General features: G+C 39.8%; 1 protein-coding gene across 3 annotated transcripts in view; it reads right to left on the bottom strand.

Annotated features, from left to right (window-relative positions):
• Positions 1-23,034, bottom strand: part of F8 (coagulation factor VIII) — a 201,637-nt gene that overhangs the window by 64,725 nt on the left and 113,878 nt on the right. For 2 of the 3 annotated variants that reach the window (XM_052742780.1, XM_052742786.1), the window contains 4 exons: positions 22,274-22,390; positions 21,781-21,852; positions 16,738-16,823; positions 6,716-6,871 (listed from right to left, as the gene is read on the bottom strand). In XM_052742780.1, the coding sequence (XP_052598740.1) occupies positions 6,716-6,871; positions 16,738-16,823; positions 21,781-21,852; positions 22,274-22,390 (431 nt within the window). The remainder of the gene's footprint in view (positions 1-6,715; positions 6,872-16,737; positions 16,824-21,780; positions 21,853-22,273; positions 22,391-23,034) is intronic. The other variant, XM_052742782.1, reaches the window with a different exon arrangement.

Raw genomic sequence — 23,034 nt, forward strand, 5'->3', positions numbered from 1 at the left:
TGGATGACTATTATGAACATGGCCATTTTATCAAAAGCAATCTACATTAAATGCAATCCTCATCAAAATTCTAACACTTCTTCACTGAAATTGAGAAAAAATCTTCAACTTCATATATAAACAAACAAACACCCAAGGATAGATAAAACAATTCTAAATAATAAAACAACTGCTGGAGGAAACTTTATCCCAGATTTCAAGTTGTATTACAGAGCTATAATAATAAAAAGCATGGTATTGACATAAAAGCAGATATGTTGATCAATGAAATCAAATGGAAGACCCAGACATAATTCCACACAACTATGGACACCCAATGTTTGACAAAGAAGCCAAAAAATACACACTGGAGAACAGACAGCATCTTCAACAAATGGTGTTGGTCAAACTGGATGGCTGCATGCAGAAGCATGAAAATAGAAGATTCATATCTATCACCCTGCACACAACTAAATTCTAAATGGATCACACAGACTTCAACATAAAGGCCAAATACCCTGAATATGATAGAAGAGAAAGTGGGGAATAAGCTTGACTCAATGGCACAGGAAAGAACTTTCTGAACAGGACACCAATAGCACAGGCATTAAAACCAACAGTTACTATATGGAACCTTATAAAGCAGAAAGATTCTGTGCAGCAAAAGATACCATCATTCAGGCAAAGCAGCAGACTACAGAAAGCTGCCTACAGAATGGGAGAAGACCTTTATCAATGATACATTTGATAGAGTGTTATTATCTAAACTATATGAAAAATCCTGAATGCCAAGAAAGCAAATAACCCATTAAAAATGGGGTATAGAACTAAGCAGATTTCTTGAAAGATGAACCCCAAATGGCTGAGAAACACTTAAAGAAATGTTCAACATCTTTAGCCATCAAGGAAATGTAACATAAAACTACTTTGAGATTTCATTTTACACCAGTCAGAATGGCCAAGATCAATAAAGCAAATGGCAGCACATGCTAGTGAGATGTGGGGAAAGGGGAACACTTATTCATTGCTGGTGGGAATGTAAACTGGTACATCCACTACAGAAATCAGTGTGTAGAGGTCCCTCAAAAAGCCGAAAAACAATCTACCACCTCAAGATTCAGTTATACCACTCTTGGGAACATACCCAAAGGATTCTAAATTTTACTGCAGAGACACTTGCACATCCATATTTATTGCTGCTCTATTTATAATAGCCAGAAATTGGAAACAGCCTAGATGTCCATCAACTGATGAGTGAAAATGAAGTATGTTTACACAATGGAATATTATCCAGATGTTAAGAAAAATGAAAGTGTCAAATGTGCATATAAATGTGTGAAGCTAGAAAAGTCATCCTGATGAAGCAACCCAGATAGAAAAAAATACAAATATTGTATGTTTTCTCTCATATATGGATGTTATCCTTTAATCTTTCTTTTTTTTTTTTTCATTTGATTTTTTTTGAGGCAGGGTTTTTCTCTGCAACAGCCCTGGCTGTCTTGGAACTCACTTTGTAGACCAGGTTGGCTTTGAACTCAGAGATCCGCCTGCCTCTGCCTCCCGATTGCTGGGATTAAAGGCATGTGCCACCACTGCCTGACTTTAATCTTTCAATGTGTGCCACAATCTGAATACCCACAGAGGTTTGGTACCTAGTAAAGGACTGGGGGGAGGGGGAGGAGAAGTTCTCTCCAAAATAGGGAAATTGAATACAGTGTCACAAAGAGATAAAGGGGATACTAGAATACGAGGATTAAATAGGGAGAGGGATGAGAGAGAAGGGTAAAAGCAGGAATATCGGGAGGGATAACTGATATTAAAGGCATTTTGAAAAACTGTATGGAAATGCACTACTGTAGGAGTTTCCCAAAATATATACATATATGAAAGGAATCTAAATGGGATCACCATATAATGGGGGAGACAATGCATAGACTAGACTGTGGTGATATATTATGTACCCTAATAAAATTTGCCTGAAGATTAGAGAACAGAACTGTGGTGATATTTTATTTGTGTACCCCAATAAAGCTTATCTGAGGATCAGAGGAAAAAGCTATATTAAAAATAGAGGTCAGGAAGTGGTAGCACATGCATTTAATCCTAGCATTCGGGAGGCAGAGATTCATCCAGATCTCTGTGAGTTCAAGGCCACAGTGGGAACAGAGCCAGGTGTGATGGCACATGCCTTTAATTCCAGCGCTAGTTAACCATAGAGGTCTGGAGGTCTATACAAACAGGAAGTGATGGAGCTGGGTGAAAAGAGGAAGTGATGAAGCTCAGCAGATAGAGGAAGAAAGATGGCAGGGCACAGAAAGGTATATAAGGTGTGAGTACACAGGAAGTAGTTCTATTTAGACTGAGGACTTCCTAGAGGTAAGAATTTGTAGCTGGCTTGCTCCACTTCTCTAATCTTTCAGCTTTCACCCCAATATCTGGATCCAAGTTTTCAATTAATAAGATCGTTTAGCAATTTGTGTTACACAGAACAAGCCACTAGATTAAACATAGATGCCAGGCAGTGGTGGCACACACCTTTAATCCTAGCACTCGGGAGGCAGAGATCTGTCTGGATCTCTGTGAGTTCAAAGCCACCCTGGACTACATGAGATTGACTCAGTCTATGAGAGAAAACAGAGCCAGGCTGTGGTGGCACACACCTTTAATCCCAGCACTAAGAAGGAAGTGATATGGTGGACAGAGAAAGGTATATAAGACCTGAGGAGATAGGAAATAAAGTCTTTTAGCTAGAGGCCTTTTCAGGCTGAGGAGTCCTAGAGGTAAGACGTGGCAGTAGCTTGTTCCTTTGTCTCTCTGATCTTTCAGCACTTACCCCAATATCTGGTTCTGGTTTTTTTTATTATAAGACCTTTAAAATTTGAGTTACATTAGACACCTTATGCTAACAAGCAAAACTTCCAATGCCTGGAATCATTGAGTCATTGACCAGAGGGGTCCCATGGATACCCACCACCAAGCATCACAGGCTATTGCCAAGGTTATTGATTTTTTTCTACAACCTTATGGTGAGGCCCTGTTGCTGAAGACAACCTTTACTTATGTCTTTACTGAACATGGAAAAGTTGAGCTGGTGACCAAATAGAAGGTTCATTCCTACTGACTAGTGTTCATGATGTTGGAACATACTTTGCACTCTACTGAAGAAGGAAAGTAATCATCAATATCACCCAGCTACATACCCTGTGACCTACAAGTGAGACTGTAAGATATATTGGTGCAATAGTGGCACAAATGTTACATTATTTAAAAATTATATCCAAGGCCCACTCCATGAAATGAAATGGAACCCATACCTAACATGCTAAAGTGGCCAAGAACCCCAAGACTAGATAGGTCATGGGCCTACGAGGAAAACTGAAGTGTGATCCTAATTAGTCTTAACAATAAAAACCCAGAGTCAGATATTGAGGGTGAAAGCTGAAAGATCAGAAAAGCAGAGCAGCAGCCACTAGAAACTTCTTACCTCTACAAATCCTCAGACCGAATGGGGGACTGAGATCCTGTCTCCACCCACCTTATATTCCTGTCTCTACCTCCTGATTGTACTTGGATTAAAGGCATGCACCACCACCGTATCTCTTAGACTGGTTCAATCTCATGTAGCCCAGGGTGGCCTTGAACTCCTGATCTTCCTGATTCTTCTACCCAAGTGCTAGGATTAAAGGTGTGTGCCACCAGGACCAGGCCTCTATGGTTAACTAGTGGGTAGCTCCAGTCTCTGATCTCTAGGTAAGCTTTATTTGTCAGAACACAAACAAAATATCATACAACAGAAAACCTAATATTACTATTCTGCTAAAGGAACATAGCAACAAAATGACTCCTAATGACATACTGCTATACTCACAGATCAGTGCCTTGCTCAAGTCTCAGCAGAGAAGCTTCTTCTTGTAGCAGATGGGAACTAACACAAATACACAAATGGACAATGTGCAAAGAGTGAAAGACTTTGGAGCACTCAGTCCTAAATGGAATGTCTTTATCAAACCCCTACTCTCAAGGCTCCGGGATCTACATGGAAGAGGAAGGGGAAAGATTGTAAGAGCCAGAGGTGATGGATGACTTCAAGGAAACAGTGTCTTCCAGACACACAGGACTGATGAACATATGAGCTCAAAGAGACTGTTGTTGTAGCATGCACAAGACCTTCACAAGTTCAAGCCAGATGTGGTTCTATCACTGAGAGGGAGAAGTTGACACAGGGTCCCAACTCTAACCAAGAAGCTATTTGCAATTGATATCTGCTGGCAAATGAAAAGTCAGTTTTCTCCTATGGATTGTCACTGGGTATATCAACTATACTCCAGGGCAGAGCCCATACTCTGGATAAGTTGGCCAACACAAAATGACCTCTATGTTTTTCGTGTGTGTATGTGTGTACTTTCTTTTTCATTTTGGCATTTTTTTTGTCTTATTGGTTTTACTTTGCTTTGATTTTTTTAGAGATAAGGTTTCTCTATGTAGCCCTGGTTGTCCTGGAACTTGCTCTGTAGACCAGGCTGGCCTCAAACTCACAAAGATCTGCCTGCCTTTGCCTCCCGAATGCTGGGATTAGAGGCATGTGCCACCACCACCAGCTTTGTTTTGATTTTCATTTTTTGTGTTTCTTTTTCAAAGAGAGGGAGAAATAGAGAGGGAATATAAAGTTGGGTAGGTAGGGAGGTGCGAAGTATCTAAGAAGAGTTGGGGGAGGGAAAACACATGCACAAAATATGTTGTATGACCCATAACTCCAGAGAGGCTAGCTAACAGGAAAAGACCCTAGGAGGGACACATGGATGATCCTGTGAAGGAGAAGAGGATGAAATCTACATGAGTGGACTGGGGGGGATGGCAGAGGGCAAGGAGTCGGGGATGAGAACATAGGGAAATGGGAGGGTCAAGTTGGAACAGGGACAGAGTGGGAGGGCAGGGAGAAAGATACCATGATAGATGAGGACATCATGGGAATAGGAAGAGGCAGGGTGCTGGGGAGGCTCTCAGGAATCCACAAGGTTGACCCCACCTTGGTCTGCTGGCAGTGGTCCAGAGGGTGCCTGGACCGGTCTACTCTGGTGACCAGCCTAGCAAATAACTTAACTGTCATCATAGAGCCTTTGTCCAGTGACAGATGGAGGCAGATACAGAGATCCACGGCCAGATACCAGGCTGAGCTCTGGGAATCCAATTGATGAGAGAGAGGAGAGATACTGCAGGCGAGGGATGTTGAGATCATGATGGGAGGACATTCAGAGATGACTGGCCACACTAGTGGAAGCCCATGAACTGTGGACTGGTGGCTGTAGAGCCCCCATGGGACTGGACTAGGCCCTCTGGATACGGAAGATGGTTGTTTGGCTCGAACTGTTTGGGGGACACCCAGGCAGGGGGATTGGGATCTGTCCCTGGTCTATGGGTAGGCTTCTGGAATCCAGTGCCTGTGGTGTGACACCTTGCACAGCCTTGGTGCAGTGGGAAGGGGCTTGGACCTGCCTAGGCTCAGTGTGCTGGGCTTTGCTGACTCCCCATGGGAGACCTTGATTTGGGGGATGTGGGGATGCGGGGTGGCTTGCAAAAGAGGGCTGGGAGGTGGGAGGAGGGAGGAGGGGGGATCTGTGGATAGCATGTGGAGTGAGTAGAAAATTTCTTAATAGAGAAAAATGAAAAAAATATGTTGTATGAAAAGATAGGGAGGAAAGTGCTCATAAAGTATTTGATAAAATTCAATTGTAATTACAAACAATATAGAAATAGAAGAATTTTTTTTGAGATGAAGTCTCACTATGTAACTCTAGCTGCTCTAGAACTAGTTATATAGACCAGTCTGGCCTTGATTCCACAGAGATCCAACTGCCTCTGTCTTCCAAGTGCTAGAATTAAAGGTGTGCACTATTATGCATGGCTAGAAGGAAACTATTTATACATGATGAACAGTATTTGTTTAAAACCAACAGGAAACATATTAAACATTGTATATAGTTGCATTTCAAGAACAAAGTAGGCTTATTTGTGTGCATCTCTGTGTGTGAATCACAATACATTAGAGCAGTTACTGTTTTCTGTTTACCAGGTTCTGTTAGCATCATGCATATCATCAATATAATAGGTACCACTGGAGTGTTTTGTAGCATATCAAGAGCTATTTTGCACTTGTTAGTAAAACTCTGTAACTCTTCTCCTTAGCTCCTGTGTCATATCTACCTATAGCCTCAGCATATGAATAATATTATAGTGTGAAGATGAGGGAATGGGGCTTTGCATTGAATCAATATAGTCATATAAGTGAAAATGGACAAAATGGGAGGGACACAGAAAGAGAGAATTGGGATACATTTCTGGTGCAGCTAATCAGGGATGTAAAATTAGAGAAGTATAGCCAACAATGTTAAATATTTACGTCTGTTTAATTTCCTCAAGCTTACCTCTAGAGAAGAAATTCCCAAGGTTTTCTCATTCTTTCATGCAAATGATCTTAATCTGCATTCATGGTTTTGGCTGATAAACTAAAGTCTTTCATGTACAGACCTCTAAGAAAATTCACATTCTCATACTACAACATGTCTGTATTTATATCATGTATGAAAGTATTAAAACTTTGACTTTTTTGTTTGTATGTCCATAAACATTCATATTACCCATAGGAAGAAAATTCATTTTTGGGAGCTTGTAGACTGTACCATCTGCCAAAAGCTCTTTAAAGTTTTCCTGCCCTCTCATGAAAGAACTAATTACATACCATTAAAGTTCCAGTGGAATTCCCTCGATAACTCAGCCACTTCTTCCCATCGAGACTATACATGATGATAAACTGAGAGATGTAGAGGCTGGAAAATTTCTGACGGGCACCCTGAGTCTTGATGCCATGAATAATCATTGGTGTCAACAGATCTACCTATCAATTAAAACAATTTATTTTAATCTATTTTTAAAGTACATATTACACTCTGAAAACAATTAGTTATTGTTTTTAATTATCCACTTAGGAAGACTCTAATTCTACAAATTACCTGGCATGGTCAGGGGAAGCAGGTACCAATGTTGAAATATGAACATGTATGTAGTTAAAGCCATGGAACATATGGTAGGAATGAGTAGGAAAGGTACTTAGTGAATTATCTATTTCCTAGCAAACCAGATCACTTTCAAATCATTGAGTCATTTCCTCCTCACACACATCCATGGGGCTGTACATATGAACCAGAATGGCCCAATGCTTTAACCAATACTTCTGCACCAGCCAAAACTAATTTCCTCCCCTTCTTAGACCAGCACTATCTCTGTAATACTATCAGGAATAAATCATTACACTTCTTTCAAATGCTAATTGTAAAAATATTTTTCCTGCTTAGTCTTCCCTGACTCAGACAAATTTAGTACTGCTTTATCTGTGTTTCTACTTCATGTTATATATAATAACTTCATTCTAGCAAATTATTGCACTACATTATAAAGGTGCTTTGCTTGTCTTCTTCTCTTATTGGTCTGAGATTCTTCTCATGTCTGTTTATATGTAAAGTGAAGATAATTTTTATCTCAAAAGATTAAAGAGGTAATAGGTATAATATGATGAATCCAGTAACTAATACATACTAAGCAACAAACAAATGTTCCCTCTATCTCTGGTATCTAACATGGTAGTATGTAAATGAAAATGCTTAGAAAATGCTTTGGAATGAATGAGTGAATAATGGCAGAGTGGTAAGAAATGATAAGTTCCCAAAGAAAGAGAACTGAATGATCAATAGAACAATCAGCCATGTATGCATGGCAAGAGATATAGGTTAATGGCTTCATAAGCAAGTCAGAGTTAACATTTTCATAGATGCTGTGGTGGTCTGAATAAGAATGGCCCCAATAGGCTCATATAATAGAAAGCTTAGTCATCAAGGAGTGGCACTATTAGGAGGTATGGCCTTGTTGGTGTAGGTATGGCTTTGTTGGAGGAAGTGTATCAATGGAGGTGAGCTTTGGGGTTTCAAAAGCTCAACCAAGCTCCAGTGCCTCTCTCTTCCTGCTGCCTGTGGATCCAGATGTAGAATTCTCAGCTCCTCCTCCAGCAACATGCCTGCCTGCTGTCATGCTTCCCCTCATGATCATAAAATACACTAAACTTCTGAAACTGTAAGCAAGTCCCAATTAAATGCTTTCCTTAATAAGAGTTGCAGTGGTCATGTTGTCTCTTCATAGCAATAGAACACTAAGACAAAAGACATGACCAAATTGCTATGATCACACAACTTTTTGTTTAGTGACTCTATCTTCTTGATAGAGTATGTAAATGACATTTATATATCCATTCATTAAAAGAATATTTCTAGTGCTTACTCTGCACAAAACATTGTTTTTGGTATGGTGGTAATTAATGCAGGAAAACAATGAAGTAGAATAGTGAGTCAAAGAGTGATCCTATCTTTAGATGAGACATCCTTGCCTTCTCCCAAATTAGTATTTCTGATTGAAGACACTCTACTTTTCTTCTAAGTACTATGGTATAATCAATAAAAAATACCATATTCAAGAATCAATATTTTCCCAGAATTGGTTTACACTACTTCTTTATGTAAAGTATAAGAAGCTTTTGTTTGTTTGTTTACCACTTGCTAATGTATCTTCTAGTGAGTCTAATAAAGTTTTGCCAGTCTACCTACATTCTATGATTGATGGATGATAGATTACCTACTTCCACTTTTTGCTGCCTCTCTTTTAAGCTATAACTGGTACCTTTTATATTTTTAACAGTTTAACACATAATATGTCAACAACTTCACCTATGTATGGAGACAGGTATTTCAGTTTGACTATAATAGATATGTCTCTACTAGAAAGTGAGCAAGGTGTTGCAGTGGGATGTCTTTCTGTATGCTGTGAATATGTGTTGCTCTGATTGGTTGATAAATAAAGCTGCATTGGCCTATGGCAGGGCAGGATAAGGTTAGGTGGTACATTCAAACTGAAGACAAGATGAAGAAGGGTAGAGTCAGGGGAGATACCAGCTGCTGCCAAATGAGCAACAAGATGCCAGCAGAATGGTAATGCCATGGCCACATGGCAACATACAGATTAATAGAATGGATTAAGTTATAAGAGCTAGCTAGCAAGAAGCCTGACCCATAGGCCATACAGTTTGTAAGTAATATAAGCCTTTGTGTATTTACTTGGGACCGAGCAGCTGCAGGACCAGGCAGGATACAGGAAAACTTCTGCCTACAAATGGTGCCCATACATGGTGGCAAGAGTTCCACCTAAAACCTGAGAAAACTTAAAAGGAGATTCTAAAATGAAGCTAAGAACAGCTTCCTAGTTCATGCATCTCATTACCGGCCGTGTCCCCTGGTCTTGGCAGGCTTCAGTAGCAACATGGCAGGCTCCTGTGATCTCTCACAGGCTGCAATACCAAGAGGCTTCTCCCAGCCACTGCCTTCTGGCTTGGGAGCACAGCTACAGGCTTAAAAACATAGGTATACTACTTAGTACTACTTCCCAGAATTGGGGAGGTAAGTGTGACTCATTGGTACCTGCACCATGTTGAAAAACCGAGTGGGGTGGGGCCAGCAGCCAGGGCTGCTGCTGCTTCAGTCCTAGCCATGCTACAGTTTAAAGCAATGATCAGAAAAGGATTATAGATACATAAAGATACAGCAAAAATAATATAAAAATTAAGCCACATAAAGATGAAAATTACACAAAGAATCTGGATACTGCATATTATTATATTGTCTTTGGGATTTTTAACTGCAAAGAGATTCGATTGTAGGGGCTACTCAGTTAAACCAATATGTATATTTTAAAGGTATCTTGATTTCAAAATTTGTGTCTAAGGATATGTTGCTTTGGAAAAGATGTTCTGCTTTGGTTTCCACAGAAGTTACCTGCTGCTCACTAAGGGCAGTGCTTCAAGGTCAAAGCTGGAACAGCTACCCACTACAGATGAGAACCTGTGGATTTCTTCCAGGCTAATATAGTTTGATCAATCAAGACCCCCTGAAAGGTCGATACAGCCTCACAGACTATTACAGCCAAGATTTAACTATAATTCTTAATTTTCTCAGGATCTTCATAAGATTGCCAGCGCCCCCAACCAGCAAGAAGTAGTATGAGAAACTACACCCAAATTCCCAAAACATTGTTCATAAATGTTTATTTTTATTTAAAGTATGTTGATTATAAATGCAATCTCTTTCTAAAGAAGAAAAGAGGATATAGATATGATAGGATAAAAGGGTAGATAATTGAATCTACTTCTAAAAAGTAGCAACTCATTTGAAATATTTTACATTGCTATAGATTTTAGTTTATTGATACAAATTTAAAGTTAATTTTGTTATACTGTGTGGATATTTCTACTCTTGTTTAAGGTATTATGTTTATGCAATTCATTTAAAATTGTAAAATATAATTAAGAAATACAGATTAATAGTCATCTAGAATAATCAAACTTATAGTCATGTTAGTTAAGTTTTTTAGGTATACATAGATATATTTCAATTAGGTAGGTAATCTTTAAACACTTCAAAGACCTACAGAATATGGCATTTAAAATGTTTTAAGAACTTAGACTTTTCTGGACATTGAAACATGTCTGCTCCTGGCAGCACCAATCTAATTCAGAAAATATGATGGGCATCGAAGAAATTCATTATGGAGTTTGCTTTCTTTGTGGCAAAAGTAAGCCACTGGGCAAAAAAGTGCCTTTGACTTGACTGCTTGACAGGATGCTATATAACTGGACATGCAGGACTCATAGGAAGGTGACCACTGAACTTTGCAAAATGAAATGGTCCTTCAGGTTCCTGCTTCACAGAAGAAACTACAAGACATTCTACAGGACAAGGGGAGAAGGGGAGAAGTGCCTGAGGAACTTTGCCAGAATGGGCAGAACAGTCCTTAAAATTTCTTGCTTCACTGAAAGCTATGCCAGAGACTCTAGGCCTGTAGGCTGAAGGTAGATGCCCCAACATTACAGAGGAACTTTGGATGAATGTCCAGGCAGCCAGATGTCTCTGTCATTTATAGAATTATGGAAGTTGCTTGTCATGCACCTCCTGTTTGCTCAGGTAATATTAATATATCCTTCTAGGGACTTTGATGGAGTTGAAGACTAGATAGTTATAATTTTCCTTGGTTATGATAAAAGATAAATTAGATATAAAACTTTAGAGTCACAAAAATAGAATAGATGATAGAATATTTTCTTTAATTTTGCCAAATACAAATATTGTAACTGTAATTCTTGCTTGACAACTGTTTTGTTATATATAATTTTACTATGTTAAAGTTAAAACCTTCCTTTTGATTAGACAGAAAAGGGAAAGTGCTGTGGGATATCTTTCTGTATGCTGTAAATATGTGTGGTTCTCACTGGATAATAAATAAAGCTGTTTGGCCTATGGCAAGAAAGCTTATAGCCAGGTGGGAAATGCAAGCCGAGATACAGAGAAAAGAAGAGTGGAATGGGGAGAGATGCCAGTCACTGCTGACGGAACAACAAGATTCCAGCAGATAGGTAATGCCATGGCCATGTGGTAACATATAGATTAATAGGAATGGGTTAATTTAAGATGAGTTAGCTAGCCAGAAGCTGAAGCCATTAGGCCATACACTTAGAAATTACTATAAGACTCTGAGTGATTATTTTATAAACATCTTCAGGACCACAGGGCCAGGTGGGTCCGGAGAAACTTCCTTCTACAAGGTGTTAATAATTTTCACAGTATACTATGTTAGTTTTCAGGCAACAGACATTGTAAATCTGACAGATGCATAGCTCCAAGGGGGCTGCCAATTACCTGCTGTTGATTGTTTAGTACTTGTTGCCTAGTGCTTTTCAAGCCAGTTCAAGCACTTGTGTACCTATGGGTCATACTGCTTTATACATTTTAGGTTTTGTCAGCAATACAGATGCCTATCTGAACTCCCCTCCTTGTAAACATCTCCCTAAACTCCGACTTTGCTTATCTCTTCTAAGTGGAACAGATGATATCAACTCCCTTAAGATATAGTATTCTGTATCTTAAGAAAGATTGAATGATAATACAATTAAAGGGATTTGTAACTGGTTTAATTACCACAGTAACCATTGAGAAATGACTATCAAGCTAGAGTGGACATTGTGCACATCATATAATATAATGGTTCACATTAGGGTGCAAGAGCCCTGGCACAGATGTTTTTTGTGAGTGTGACTTGTAATGCTATGTAACATCTCTGTGTTTTGGTGTTCTTAATTGAAATGATTAATACTAGCATCTAGTTCATAAGTGATAAGGATTTACTAGCTTGGTTTGTGTTGAACACATACTAAGGAAGTCTGTCTTAATATTTTGATCATGACTTTGCTAGAGTAGTAAAAAAAAGTTCACAGATGTATTGAGTAATTGATGTGAAATTGAGAAGAACAGGAAATACTTTGGGACAAATAAGCTTGGCCAGTTAAAGTAATGGTCCAGATCTGGTAAATAGAAACTTAACAGAATATGTTATTCAGAGTTCACTATTTCCTGTTTGTGGCTCTATAAGGGACCACAACTTGTGTCTGGGCAGAGAGGCTGAGTTGGTACTTCCAAGCTGTCCTCAGCTTCCATGTGTCATGGGAAGAGACCCCCCTACCTAAAAAAAAATAGATTTTACTTATCTGCCTTTGAAGGAGTCATGGGCCTGATTGATAATAGGATAATGGTATTATTTGGGGGGTATGTTTTGCTAAATAAAATGTCATATTAAGATGAATTTCATGGGCCAGAAGCATGGATCATTGAGTAATGTACTTGCTGTGTAGGCATGAAGATCTGAGTTTGGATCCTTGGCACCCATATAAAACCGAGATATAGAAACTGGTACAATGAAAACAATGTAGAGGTTCCTCAAAAAGTTAGAAATAGAACTACCAGAACTATCACATGATCCAGTTATACCACTCTTGGGCATATATCCAAAGTTCTCCATTTTATACTATAGAGATGCCTACTGCTCATCCATGTTCATTGCTGCTCTACTCACAATAGCCAGGAAATGGAAATGGTCTAGATATCCATCAGCTGACAAATGGATAAAGAAAATGTGGCATATTCACAAAATGGAACAATATATAGCTATTATAAAAATGAAATTACGACATACTGAAGCAAATGAATGTAGATGGAAACAATCATTCCAAGTGAGGTAACCTAGACCAGACAGAAAGGCAGATGTTACTTGTTTTCTATAATTTGTGAATCTTAGTTTTGAATTTGTAGAAATATGTGTTTCATTTGGGATATTCATAGAAGTTGGGAAGTTACTTAGGGGCCATGGAAGGGGGCTTTCATGGGAGGGGAGATTGAACACATTAGTAAAAGGGCTAAAAGGGAATTATGGAAAAGGAAGGGCTAAATTTGGGTGGGGATAGGAAGGACAGGGAAAAGAGGGTAAATAACACAAAAGGCCTTTGGAAAAAGTCATATGGAAACCTACTGTGATATTTTGAATAAGAATAGCCCCCATAGGCTCATATATTTGAATGCTTGGTCATTAGGGAGTGGCACTACTTGAGAGTCATTAGGAAGTATGGCCTTGTTGGAGTAGGTGTGGCTTTGTTGGAGGAAGTGTGTCACTGGGGGTGGGCTTTGAGGTTTCAAAAACCCAAGCCAGGTCCAGTGTTGTTCTTTTCTTGCTATCTGTGGATACAGATGTAGAACTCTCAGCTACTTCTTCAGCACCAGTATGCCTACATGTTGCCATGCTCCTCACCAAGATGACAATGGAATAAACCTCTGAAACTATAAGCAAGCTCCAATTAAACGTTTTCCTTTTAAAGAGTTGCCATGGTCATGGTGTCTCTTCACAGCAACAGAACACTGACGAAGACACCTACTTACTACTGTAGAAGATACACACACATACAGGCAGAGAAAGAGGGAAAAAGGTAGAGTAAGTGAGAGATGAACACACAGAAAGGGGGAGTATTAAAATGGAATTATCCTACAATGGAGTAACAATGCCTCTACTGGATTCCAAAGATAACAAATAAAAAGCCCAGTGCTAGGAATGGGTTACTTATTTTGGAGTTCTTAGTCAATGAGGTCACATAGATCCCCCAAAATTATAGGCTATTGACAATGCTATTGTTTACCCTCTAGAACTTGGTGGTAAACCCCAATTGCTAAAGACACCACACACTTGAGTCATGGAACATGGATAAAATCAAGCTGGCAATGATATGGAAGGTTCATCCATAGTGGCTAGTTTTCATAGTGTAACAATTGTCTATGCACACTGCCAGGGGAGAAAAGTAGTCAAAAATCTTATCCAACTATGAACTCTGCAAGCTACAATAATGACTGATCTGGCAAGATATGCCCACTGGTGTAATAATGGCACAAATGTTATTGAAGTGACTGACTACTTTCTGCTTGGATCTAAGACCTGCTCCATGACAGGGAACCATACTTGGCACTGTTAAAGGGTCCGAGAACTTGTGATTTGATAAGTTATAGGCCCTAGGGGAAGACTCAATACTATTATTTTGCTAAGTGGACACAGTATTAAAATGACTCCTAATAACTTACTGCTATACTCATAGCTCAGAGTATTTCTCAATCCTCATCAGAGAACTTTCTCCTTGCAGTAGATGGCAATACAGAGACCTCTGTGGTGGTTTGAAAGAAAATGGCCCCCAAAGGGAGTGGCACTATTAGGAGGTGTGGCCTTGTTGGAGGAAGTGTGTCACCGTGGGGGTGGGTTTGAGGTCTCTTTTGCTCAAGCTTCCCTCAGTGTGACATTCAGTTGACTTCCTGTTGGCTGCAAGATGTAGGACCTATTCCTCCAGCACCATGTCTTCTTGCACATTGCCATACTCCCTATCATGATGATAATGGACTGAACCTCTGAAATTGTAAGTGAGCCACCCCAATTATCTCTTTTCTTTATAAGAGTTGCTGTGGTCATGGTGTCTCTTCACAGCAATAAGCACCCTAAGACAACTTCCAAATGGTCAATATGCAAAGAAGAAGAGACTGTGGAATACTCAGCCTTAAGTGGGACTTACATATCAACCCCTCCTGTAGCTCATGGATTTTTATGGAAGATGGGGTGGAAAGCTAGTAAGGGCCAGAGGTAGTTAATAACAACAAGGGAATAGTGTTTTCCAAATATACAGGGTAGTTACACATATGAACTCAAAGCCATTGTGAACAAGCGCAAGACCTTCACAAGATCCAGCCAGAAAAAATCCCAATATAGGAGGGGGTAATTGGGTGTAAAATCCCACCACTAGCTGATGAGCTTTTGGCATTAAATAACTGCTGGAAGAAGGAAAACCAGAAAATTTCATCTTTAATGGAGTAACACCTAGTAGGTTGAGCACAAACAGGGAAGGCACGACTTCTAAGACTAGCTGGATAAATACAAGCTGGACTTGAAATTGAAAGAAAAAAAAAGAAGAAACCTCAAATTTGGGTGTAAAGGTAAGGGAGAGTGGAGTGGGTGGTTATGGAAGGAGATGGGGGAGTGGGTGAAGATGTTCAAAATACATTATATGAAATTCTCAAAGAATTAATAAAATATGGTTAAAAATAATGTGGAAAGTAACAGACAAATACAACTGACATTTACCCCTGGTCTCCACATGTGCTATGCATAGGTGCACACATGCACGTACACACATACATACATACCACATATACACTCACACAAACATTAAAAATAAAAAGATAAATTTCATGTTCATTTTTATTATGGCTACTACAACATGCAAAATAATACATGTGATTTTAATTTGTTGTGGTGGTATTGTGTTCCCCAACATGCTACAATTTGTGGTGCACATCATATTTCCATTGGTCAGGGCTGGTCTAGAGGAAATAGCAAAGTGAGACATCAAAAGACTGTATCCATCTTAAAAAGTTGAGCTAACCTGCCTCAAGTATTACTCCATCCTAGTTTACCATAATGAACTACATTAAGTAGGTATTTCCTAATACCCAAGGGATACAAAATTCCTGAAAAAGTCAGATTTAATTATACAAAAGAAGCTACAATTTAGTTGTTTTTAAGATGAACTACTGAGCTACCCTTTTTGTATAAAAATTCAGAGCATCAGAGGACTCAGGGGCACCTACTCAGTTGGAGATATATTCTCATAGAATACAGAATACATGGTCTTGAAAGATAGTAAATTCAATTACAGAAATCATTGTGATGTTATATTCCAAGTAGAAAGAAATGGGACACATCTGTATATTCAATTCTATTCCAAGTGTCTTAGTTAAGGTTTTATTGCTGTGAAGAGACACCATGATTATGAAAACTCTTATAAAGGAAAATACTTAATTGGGACTGGATTTCAGTTCAGAGGTTTAGTCCATTGTTGTCATGGCGAGAAGTATGGTGGCATGCAGGCAGACATGATGCTGGAGAAGTAACTGAGAGTTCAACATCTGTATCCAAAGGCAGCAGGAAGAGAATATCACACTGGCTGTGACTTGAGCATCTGAGACCTCAAAGCTCGTCCCCTGTTAACACACTTCCTTCAATGGGGCCACACCTACTCCAACAAGACCACACCTCCTAATAGTGCCATTCCCTGTGAACCTATGGGGGTTATTTTATTCAAACTACCAGAACAAGCATTCATTTGTGAATATTTTTGCACAAATTAATTAGTCATTCTATTATACAGTTTCCTCATATGTTAACTGATGTTTTATAGAAGAGACTACAGAATAAAAGGGTATAACGTTTTGAACTTGTTGAATGTTGATATATTTCTCATAGTTTTCTGACCTTGATCCAAGAAAAGGGCTCCTTGGTACTCCAGGCATTGATTGATCCAGAATGATGAAGTCTGGCCAGGTTTGGAGCCCACTGTCCTTTGTCCCCCCCCAAAAAAAAGAGAGATTATATTATTATATATACAATTTATCTTAAAAACTCTGGAACAATAGTATTATCTAGAGAAAGGTTAATATTAGTTGTGGAAGAGATAGAGAAATGCATAAAAGTTTTAAGTATGATAGCATTGATTACTATCTAAAGAACTTGTTTTTTGATGTTGTATATCCCATGTTCTATTTTTTTTTAGTGGCAGGACAGTACTGGGGAATGAACTTGGGCCCTTGCATGTGTTAGGCAAGTACTTTACCACTGAGGTATATATGCAATCTACAAGTGGTTCTATAATATTGCTTTATCATATAATGTACATTTATTATAGAAAAGTCAGATAATTAAAAAATAAAAGAAATAAAAAGCATAGACTTTCTGTCCAGAAACTCTTTAAATAATACTCAAACCTCCTCTTTTTTTCTTTCTCCTTTAAAGTAGAGGTTTGACAAAGTTTTTATGTCAAAGGCTAGATAGCAAGTATTTTAAGAATGGCAGATTATTGTTGGTGAGGATGTGGAGCAAGAGGAACACTCTTCCACTGTTGGTGGGAGTGCAAAATTGTATAGCCACTTTGGAAATCAGTATGGTAACTTCTCAGAAAATTGGGTATCAATCTACCTCAAGACTCAATGATACCACTCTTGTGCATATACCCAAGGGATGTTCAATCATACCACAAGGACACTTGCTCAACTATGTTCATAGCAGAATTATTTGTAATAGCCAGAACCTGGAAACAACCTAGATGGCCCTCAACCAAAGAATGGATAAAGAAAATATGGTACATATACATAATGGAGTATTACTCAGCAGTACAAAACAATGACATCATGAAATTTGCAAGCAAATGGATAAAACTAGAAAATATCATCCTGAGTGAGGTAATCCAGATTCAGAAAGACAAACATGGTATGTACTCACTCATGAGTGGATAGTAGATGTAAAGCAAAGTATAATCAGACTATAACCCACAGCTCCAGAGAAGCTAGGTAACAAGGAGGACCCTAAGAGGAATGACTGGATCACCCTGGGAAGGGGAAATAGATGAGAGCTCCTGAGTAAACTGGGGTTGATGCTGTGAATATATGTTGCTATGATTGATTGATAAATAAAATGCTGATTGGCCAGTAGCCAGGCAGGAAGGATAGTGTAGGCGGGACAAGGAGAGAGTAGAATTCTGGGAGGTGGAAGGCTGAGGCAGAGAGATGCTGCCAGCCGCCACGAGGAGAAGCATGATGTAAGATACCGGTAAGTCACAAGCCACAAGCACATGGCAAGGTATAGATTTATAGAAATGGGTTAATTTAAGATATAAGAACCGATAGCAAGCAGCCTGCTATGGCCATACAGTTTATAAGTAATATGAGTCTCTGTGTATTTACTTGGGGGATGCGAATGGGAGAGATTTGTCCCGATTGCCGGCAGGCTGGGACACAAGAAAACTTCAGCTACAGGTTGAGGGGGTGCAATAGAGGGGAGAGGAGGAGGGATGAGAACATGAGAGAATGGGATGGTCAAGCTGGAACAGGGACAGACAGGGAGAGCAATGAAAGAGATACCTTGATAAAGGGAGACATTATGGGTTTAGGGAGAAACCTGGTGCTAGGGAAATTCCCAGGAATCCACAAGGATGACCTCAGCTTAGACTACTAGCAATAGTGGAGAGGGTGCCTGAGCTGGCCTACCCTGGTAATCAGATTGGTGAATATCCTAACTGTCATCATAGAGCCTTCATTCAGTAACTGATGGAAGCAGATGTAGGGATCCACAGCAAAGCACCAGGCTGAGCTCCTGGAGTCCAGCTGAGGAGAGGGAGGATGGATTGTATGAGCAAGGGGGGTCAAGATCATGATGGAGAAATCTACAAAGACAACTAAACCAAGCTCATGGGAACTCAAAAACTATAGACCAACAACTGTGGAGCCTGCAGGGGATCGGACGAGGCCCTCTGCATGTAGGAGACAGTTGTGTGGCTTGGTCTTGTAACATGAATTGCTAAATGGTCTTATTAATAAAAAAAAACCTGGAGCCAGATATTGGGATGAAAGGTGAAAGATCAGAGAAACAGAACAAGCCACAGCCAATGTCACCTTACCAACTGGTCAGCCTCAAGAGAGACTTCCTGTTTACTCACACCTTATATACCTTTATGTGTCCTGCCCTCTTCCTTCCTTCCTAGTGCTGGGATTAAAGGCGTGTGTTGTAGCTAGAGTTTTCCTGCCTGGCCCACAGTCAGGACAAATCTCTGTCACCCGCCAGTCCCACAGCCGCTCAGACCCAACCAAGTAAACACAGAGACTTATATTGCTTACAAACTGTATGGCCATGGCAGGCTTCTTGCTAACTGTTCTTATAGCTTAAATTAATCCATTTCCATAAATCTATACCTTGCCACGTGGCTTGTGGCTTACCGGCACCATCACATGCTGCTTGTCATGGCAGTGGCTGGCAGTGTCTCCCTGACTCAGTCTTCCACTTCCCAGAATTCTCCTCTCTCCTTGTCCTGCCTATACTTCCTGCCTGGCCACTGGCCAATCAGTGTTTTATTTATACAGAACAATATCCACAGCAGTGTGTCCTTCCCAAATACTTGGTAGCAAAGGCATGAGATCTCAAGTGCTGGGATTAAAGGCATGTGCCTTTAAAGGCATGTGTAGACCTGGCTCTGTTTCCAGTGTGGCCTTGAACTCACAGAGATCAAGACAGATCTCTGCCTCCCAAGTGATAGGATTAAGGGTGTGTGCTACCACTGTCTGTCCTCTATGTCTAATCTAGTGGCTGGCTCTGTCCTCTGATCCCCAGATAAGTTTATTAGGGTACACAATATATTGGGGTACATAACATATCACCACATGGTCTATTTGAGGGGCCCCTGGCAGTGGGATCAGGATCTATCCCTGGTGCATGAGTTGGCTTTTTGGAGCCCATTCCCTATGGTGGGATGCCTTGCTCAGCCTTATGCAGTGGGGAGGGGCTTCGTCCTGCCTCAAATGAATGTACCAGGCTTTGCTGATGCCCCATGGGATGCCTTTCCCTTTCGGAGGAGGGGATGAGGGGTGGATCGAGGTGGGAGAGGACTGGGGGAGGAGTAGGAGGAGGGATGAGAGGGGGATCTGTGATTGGTATGTAAAATGAATAAAAAATTTCTTAAAGAAATAAAAAAGAAAGGCAGATTATATGGTCTCTGTTTTAGCTACACAACTGCCATTGTAGTTACAGATGCTATGTAAATGAGTGGGTATGACTGTGTTGCAAAATAAGATCTTTTAATGGATACTTCAATTTGAATTTTATAATTTTAACATGTCATGAAACTTTTTTAAAGTCATTTAAAAATGAAAAAGATGGACTAGTGAGATGCCTCTGTAACACAAATCTTAAAAAGTCTTATTAATAACAAACCCAGAGCCAGATATTGGGGTGATAGCTGAGAGATCAGAGAGACAGAACAAGCCACAGCCAACTTCACCTCACCAACTCCTCAGCTAATCCTGTTTCCTCAGACTGGAAGCCTCTGAGTCCTCATCCAAATGGATCTCAGTTGAACTGCTGCTAAAAAGCCTAAAAGCTTAAAAAGCCTAAAGGCCTCTAGTTCCTGGTCCTCATGCTTTATATGCCTTTCTCCTTTCTGCCATCACTTCCTGGGATTAAAGGCATGTGTCTTTCCCAAGCAAGACACGAGATCTCAAGTCCTGGGAATAAAGGCATTTATCCTTCCCAAGCAAAGACATGAGATCTCAAGTGCTGGGATTAAAGGTGTGTGCCACCACACCTGGCTCTGTTTCTAGTGAGGCCTTGAACTCACAGAGATCCAGATGGATCTCTGCCTGTAGAATGCTAGGATTAAAGGCATGTGCTACCATTGCCTGACTTCTATGTTTAATATAGTGGCTGGCTTTTTCCTCTGATCCTCAGATAAGCTTTATTAGGATGCACAATATATTGGGGGACACAATATATCACCACATGCTTCAGTGAGTAAAATTGTTTGCTATTAAGGTTGATGACTTGAATTTGATCTACATATCAGGAGAGAAAAGACTCATGTAGACTGTGTTCTGACTTCTATATGTGCACACAGACATGTGCGTGCACATACACACATACATAAATAACGGTAATAAATTTTTTAAATGGATAAGTTAACTATTTGGGAAGAGGAAGCTGACTGGAAAGTGGGAAGAGGAGTATCAGAGGGTAATAGAGGGCACTGATTAGAATCAAAGCATATTATATTCAAATAGGAAAACAAAAATGTCACAATGAAATCTATACTTTTAGATAATATACACTAAAAATGAAATATTATTCTTAACTCACATATGAAAATAGTTAATGGGCCTATAGACAATGATCTGTAAATTCTTATTCTAGAATAATGTGTGAGAATTTTCTATAGACTCTATTCAAGCTTTACTACTGCTGTTCAGAAGAAAGTGTAGCTTTCTACTATGCACAGTAGAATGAACCCATAGGAGCAGTAGGGAGGGTATTTCAGGAGTTAATGTCATTGCCCAGGTAAGAAATGAAAGTGCCTGAATTAAGATGGTCAGAGTGGGAAATGGAAAGGGTACAGACTTGAGAGGAATCTACTGAGCAGAAGTAGGGAAAACATGGAGGGGGCTTAAGAGATGACTTAGCAGTTAAGAGCATGTGCTGCTCTTCCAGATGAGCCAGGTTCAATTCCCAGCACCCACAAAGCAGCTCACAACCACCTGTAACTCCAGTTCCAGGGAATTCTATGTCATTATCTGGCCTCTTCGGGCACCAGGCATGCCAGTGGTGCACAGGTATATATGCAGGGAAATTATATATATAATTTTAAAATAATGTAGAAAAGAGAGAAAAGCATGGAAGGAAGTAGATTGGTTACTTGAAACTCTCCAACAGAAATGAAAAAAAATCAGCTTAGATTCTTATAGCAAGAATAACAGTATTTACCATAGTGTCCTGAAGCTGTAATCTGAAAATCCCTGATGCTTCCAGAAGCCATTCCCAGGGGAATCTGACACCCTGAAATCAAACATAGAAGCTAGAAATGACACAGAACCCATGAAAACAAGGATAAACTATAATATTTAGGTAGGTGGTGGTTCTCTTACTTGTTTAAAGTTATATCCCCAAACTCTTCCGTGTGAAGTTTGTAAGTTATCTTTGGTTAATTGAATTAAAATTAAGTCCCCAAATCTACTACTGTGAAATTGAAGACTGTTTAGCCACCAGTTTGTTAAATACCACAGATTCATATTCAAAGGGTCCAAAGCTTCTATTTCCTCTGAGGACTCTGATGGTTTCTACCAGCAACATTCATTTTAAATTTAATAATAATATAAGCTTGCATTTATTTCTTGATAAAGACAACCACTTCAAGCAGGAGGAAAGTTGTATAGAAATAGACGGAATAGTTTGTGAGCTTCTACCCACAGTTACTCACACTTGTTGTACACTAGAAAAAGAGTGCTCATTCCAGCCTGTAAGTGCTTGCCAATAAGACATTCTACTCGCCAAATCCCAGCTCTGGATGGTAGCATTTCCACTGTCTCAAAAACTCCTTTTAAAATCAAAAGGAACAAAAATTATTTTTCATTAAAAATGAGTATGAAATACATTGGCTTATTTACAATATGTGTCATCACAATAAGCTACCAAATTCAGTTCCATCATTCTCAGATATCTCAAGTGCATTTTTGCTATGAAAAATTCATGGGAGCACTTCACCAGCTGGTCCACATCTCCAAGGCCCCTCTCTGCAATCACAGGAATGGCTTCCCAATCTTGCATCCTGGCTGGAAAGTGCCTCCATTGGGATAAATGTCAACATGTCCTACTGGTTTCTGGATCCCAATACTTTAGCCAGGTGACCCTCTGGTGAATGTGTGTAAGACATCCACGAAATCTGCATCATCAGGAGAAAGGCGACCTTTCAGGGGGGCCTCTGCATACTCAAAGTTAGGCCTGGCTGGATCCGAGCCAGTGATTCTGTTAACCTTCTTGTTGGTCAGACTTCCTGCCACCCCAGCAGCATGGGCTCCGAGGCTATACCCCAACAGGTGGACATTGTCCAGGGGGTAGTTAAATTCTTCCTCCATCCAGTTGATGAACCTGGCCACATCGTTTCCCACCAGCTTGGTGTAGCCAGCAGACACTGGATAATGTTGCTGGGCCCGATATAGCCAGTCCACTACAATGACATTG

Source organism: Peromyscus californicus, unplaced genomic scaffold, assembly GCF_007827085.1.
Source record: "Peromyscus californicus insignis strain IS unplaced genomic scaffold, ASM782708v3 Scaffold_10__1_contigs__length_136768540, whole genome shotgun sequence".
In the NCBI taxonomy this organism is placed as follows: domain Eukaryota; kingdom Metazoa; phylum Chordata; class Mammalia; order Rodentia; family Cricetidae; genus Peromyscus; species Peromyscus californicus.